The 4,549-nt window shown below is 39.9% G+C and overlaps 1 protein-coding gene across 1 annotated transcript; it reads right to left on the bottom strand.

The window, feature by feature from the left end:
* Nucleotides 1-917: 917 nt before the first annotated feature.
* gtf2a2 (general transcription factor IIA, 2) lies at nt 918-4,291 on the bottom strand. Its single transcript, XM_067249166.1, has 4 exons — nt 4,088-4,291; nt 3,142-3,246; nt 1,967-2,093; nt 918-1,777 (listed from the first exon to the last, which is right to left on the bottom strand). The coding sequence occupies exons 1-4, from the start codon at nt 4,157-4,159 to the stop codon at nt 1,752-1,754; spliced, it is 330 nt and encodes a 109-aa protein (XP_067105267.1). The 5' UTR covers nt 4,160-4,291; the 3' UTR covers nt 918-1,751.
* Nucleotides 4,292-4,549: the final 258 nt, after the last annotated feature.

The raw sequence follows: 4,549 nt of genomic DNA, 5'->3' as shown, positions 1-4,549 counted from the left end.
CATAATTATTTTATCCAGTATGAACATCACTACTATAATGTGAAACAACGCTACACGAGAAACACAAGCTGTGGACACATCAAATCTTATGATGCCGGTGCACCTGTCACGTCTGCAGTGATTGAGAGAGATGACAACATGAAATATTTACTATGGCCAAACTACTGATTTATACAGGCATATGCTTACCGTTTGGTTAGTGGTCGGTCTCCATCGTTTACTGTGAAATCCCCATAGACCCTTTTCTTGTCTGTTTTATTTTTCCTCAAAAATAAACATGCCCGCCCGCCCGACTGTCTGCCTCTGTTTCTTTCATCCTCATGTCATTCTCCGCCTGCTGCACCAGAAACACAAAGTCACTCCCCCCAATCCATTCCACAACATGACGTCAAGGATCAACAGCATCCACCCTCCCCATCGATGCCATTGACAATTTCCTCACAGTGCCTGCCTGGTCTTCAAAAATGACTCCCGGAATAGCCTATGAGGCTACGTGAGCCTGGTTTGATGCCAGGCCGCGAGTATTGTCTTTAAAAAAATTGTCTGCGGGATGAATAGGCCTACGTGGTTAAAAAAATGGTGTTAAGATTCAAATGTATCGCTGAGGTTGTGATCATAGTTGCTGACCGGTGGATGGCGCTTTTTGTTCGACGGGAGACAGAGCTAGACAATGCCGTCATGCTTTCGAGTGCCTATAATGTTGGGCTGAGCTTCAGTGGCATTGTTCTCGTTTTGAATTGATTATGAGCAGGAGTGCTTCGTGATATCATGTGGCCTCCTTCTGGGTTGGGCTATGCCTGAATGGAGGCTTACTGCTGAAATTGGAAACACGTAGGCCTATACATTTTCATCAGTTAGGAATTATCTTCTAATTATAAACATGGTGTATTTGAGAAGTATGTGCTGCTTTAATAAAGTATCTCAAAGACAACAGTTTAATATTAAAACACGTTTTCCTATTTAACATCCAATTTTCACAGGCACATTGTAAAACAACACTGTAGGGCACTAGACATCCCAGATCCAATGCTGCTCTTGAACTTCAGAGCACTTAGGACCAATCAATATCTGTAGATATTATGAAGCTTGTATTTCTCCAGTGCTTAACATTTAAGCCATATGCTTAATGACATTATAAAGTAGATAAAGGATGCATCTACAGATAATTCTCTCCAATATCAAGTCATACTCACTACCTCTTCAGTCCATGTTTTTGGGGGTACAATGTCACAGCTGGTCAGCCAGAAGGAATGTGGTGAGTAGACACTTCTTGAATGACCACAGTGAAGGAATGGTCATAACGATGGGAAACATATTTGCTTATAGAAAGTATGTGTTTCTCTGCTGACACTGGCAGTACCCTCCAGTGTGTGGATCAGGTTTGAGTGTTGGCCAGGGTGAAATCCAAATTCAGATAAAACTTGTAATTACTAATGGGCTAGTATATCAGATATGCCTTAAAAGACCACAAATTATTTTTAAATAAAAGTTTATTAAAGTTATCAAGCTCCACAACATTAACTAAACTGAAAAGGCAGTTCTAAGAAAACCCATTAAAAAAGTCATGCAGTATCCACGGCCAATTGTCTGGTCCATTCATTCTACAATCACTCCCTTTGATGAAGATTGTATATATATACATATACACATACGTATTCATCTTTACAGAAATAACTGTAATAAATTATATATACAGTCCTGTTTGTGACAAGAGCTTCATCAGTAACAGTTTGACCAATGCATCTCTTGATTCACTCTCCAGTGTTGGAGCCAGTGTCTGAAAGGAAAAGAGACATTCAGTATCCAAGCCACTTAAAAAGATGTACAACACATTTGATGTATTACGACTTGCACTCTATAAGACATAGTTCACAAAATACTTAAATATGTTTGGCACACAGCCAATAGCATTGCGATTGCTCATAAGCAACAATAGCAACGAGTGAAGGGAATTTAATGCTCGTACTTTTCCCGTCGCAGGCAACAATTTTCACTTTGTCCACCTTCACCAAATCAGTGACTTCCCTGAATTCCACGTCATTAAGAACAAACGTCCACACGTTGTCACAGAATCTGTAAGTGTTTAGTGACCCCTAGAGGAATGGAAAAAGAGCATAGTGTCGGTGACACATTGCAAGAAGCAAAATACATATTACAGCTTTAATGTTCAAGAGCTGGTTTTTACTTTTTTACTAATCCCAAAAGGTTAACAGGCCAGTTTCCCAGTAGTCATCGTCTTGGGTTTGCATCATTTTGAATAAACCCTAAACTTACTCAAAGTTGATTTAGCACAGTCTGACAGACGTGATGGAAAGGCAACATCAATCTATAAACACAGCCTATTCAATGAGTGCAAATAATCACAAAAGGGGTGAGTTTACAATATCATACGAGAGGGAGCGCTGTTATACTGAGCATCAGCATGGCTGTGATCCAGGCATAGGTATGTACGAGAGCCAAAGTTAATCACTTTGGTGCTGCTATTCAGTATAACAGCAAGAACACTAGTGTGATATTGCTTTTAAAAAGCGGTTCTACAAGCACCATTTATCAATTAGCAGTAATAAACAGATTATGATTCATTTGTTTATCTAATCATTGATTTGGCTCCGCCAACACAAATAGTTCTGCAACTGGACAGCACTGGAATGTTGCCAAGCAACACAGTCTTAAAACATTTTCCTGCACACTACCTTGCTCCTTTGTGCAAGTCTACACAGTACTGCATGCCAGCTACTTTGTATCATGTACATTTTTCTGTATGTTTCTGTGTAACCAGTGAAAACAACCAAATAACTTGGTCAGAACTAACTTGTGTAGTAAAGCTTGGCTTTTTTTGAAAACATAACTGTCTTCTTTGCATGTCATGAAAGCTTAAATCATGGCTCCTGATGGTGGGGTGAGACAGAGTTAATCTAGTGTAAATAAGATTTCATGTCATATAATTAAATGGCTTATTTTTACTCAAAGTTGCAGACTGAAGTCTGACCAGGCAGTAATTATGTATTGGCCAGGCCTGCATCTGCACCACGATTCCAAGAGGTAATCTTATCTAGTTTATGGAACCATTTGCTGCCAAGTCAAGTCTCCTCAAATACATCCAGATCAGAGAAGACCTATGGTGGATGCAGCAGTACTCACCCGAAAGTTGACCCTGTTGCGAACACGATTGGCAAGCGCTGTGTTGATGGCTTTGTCAAACTGGAGCAGAACCTGAAGTGCTAACTGGGGTGTTATCTGCTGGGTCTGAAAAGGAAATTCCCAAGAAAATAATAGATTATATATATATATATATTAATTTATTATAACATCAGTGGTCCCCTAGACATTTAGGCTATACAAGGACGCTATTTTAGAACAGGACAAAACCGCTGTGGCTTTCTGTTTGTAAGAGGGTGGTTTTTTTTACTACACCTAGCTACTGGCATGTCCATGGCATTAGCATGACAGGGGTGAAGCGGCCCGCTAAATGTTAGCATAGACTTATAACATTCGCATGGAATTTTATGAACAACACTAATGCACACACTAAGCATTAACGGAGCTGCTCCATCCAACTATTGTATTCAGAACGTATATCCAGTTATATCCAGCATTAGAAAAACTTAAACTTTCAACAACGCTTCAAAAATGCAAACGCATGCGAACTGAGAAAACATCCTTTGAATTAAAACCCTTAACTTTAAGAATGAGGGAATATCAGCGAGTAGGCCAAATCATGTTACAAGAATCTCAGTTCATGTTAGAAGTGGCCAAAACAAAACAGATTTACATTGGTTAGGGTGTGAAATTATAGAATTATGCTACGCCACCCAAGCTAATGCACCGCGGGGCAGCCCCAACAGCTGTCACGAGTTCACATCAACTAGCTACACAAGATAAACAGGGTAGCTACATTGATAGCTGGCTAGCTATACAATTAAACTAAAATCGAGCAGTGTCGTTCAAGGGAATTAGAAAAAAAAGCCGTAAAGCATATAGCAGATTTTCATTAGTTGAACGAATCCTTGCAATTTCGGTAAAGTAGAAAGCAAAAAATGGCTAACTTCAGCTAGCCTGCAACCCACAAATATAGCATTGCTTTTACCTGAATAAGCTCGTCTAGGCTCTCTTGGAGACTGTTTCCCAACGTCGTATTTCTGTAAAGCTGATATGCCATGGTGACAAATAAATCTACTACCAAACTACAGGTAAATAAATTGTGCAGTTGCACAATTCCCTCCTGAATTACTGGGTTTAATCTTATGACTTGCTCAATGTTGCGTCTGGTCTGCTGGTCGCAGAACAGTCAATCGTCAATTGAAATTACGGAGCACCGAAGGGAACACGCTCAGTTAGCTTACTTGTATTGTAGCCTGAAAATATGCGGTATTTTGTCTAGCCACCAGATGGGAGCAGATGATAAGAAACATCCAATAAGCAACGAATAAAACGTCAGTGGGCTTTAGATTGCCACTGCTAAGCATTTCGGTTGAACATCACATCGACGGGCTTCTTTTGTTTTAGGGGCCTCAATTCACTAAAGTATCAACAACATTGCTCATGAAAC

This window comes from Osmerus mordax, chromosome 13 (assembly GCF_038355195.1).
Source record: "Osmerus mordax isolate fOsmMor3 chromosome 13, fOsmMor3.pri, whole genome shotgun sequence".
Taxonomy (NCBI): Eukaryota; Metazoa; Chordata; class Actinopteri; order Osmeriformes; family Osmeridae; genus Osmerus; species Osmerus mordax.
This window is presented reverse-complemented; position numbering and strand designations above follow the sequence as displayed.

What these genes read in the sequence shown, in the direction of transcription:
- gtf2a2 (XM_067249166.1), bottom strand. Translation starts at nt 4,159, where the DNA reads ATGGCATATCAGCTTTACAGAAATACGACGTTGGGAAACAGTCTCCAA. An exon ending in GCCTAGACGAGCTTATTCAG is followed by an intron (nt 3,247 to 4,087) that starts GTAAAAGCAATG and finishes TTTCCTTTTCAG; the next exon opens with ACCCAGCAGATAACACCCCA. An exon ending in GCAACAGGGTCAACTTTCGG is followed by an intron (nt 2,094 to 3,141) that starts GTGAGTACTGCT and finishes CCATTCCTCTAG; the next exon opens with GGGTCACTAAACACTTACAG.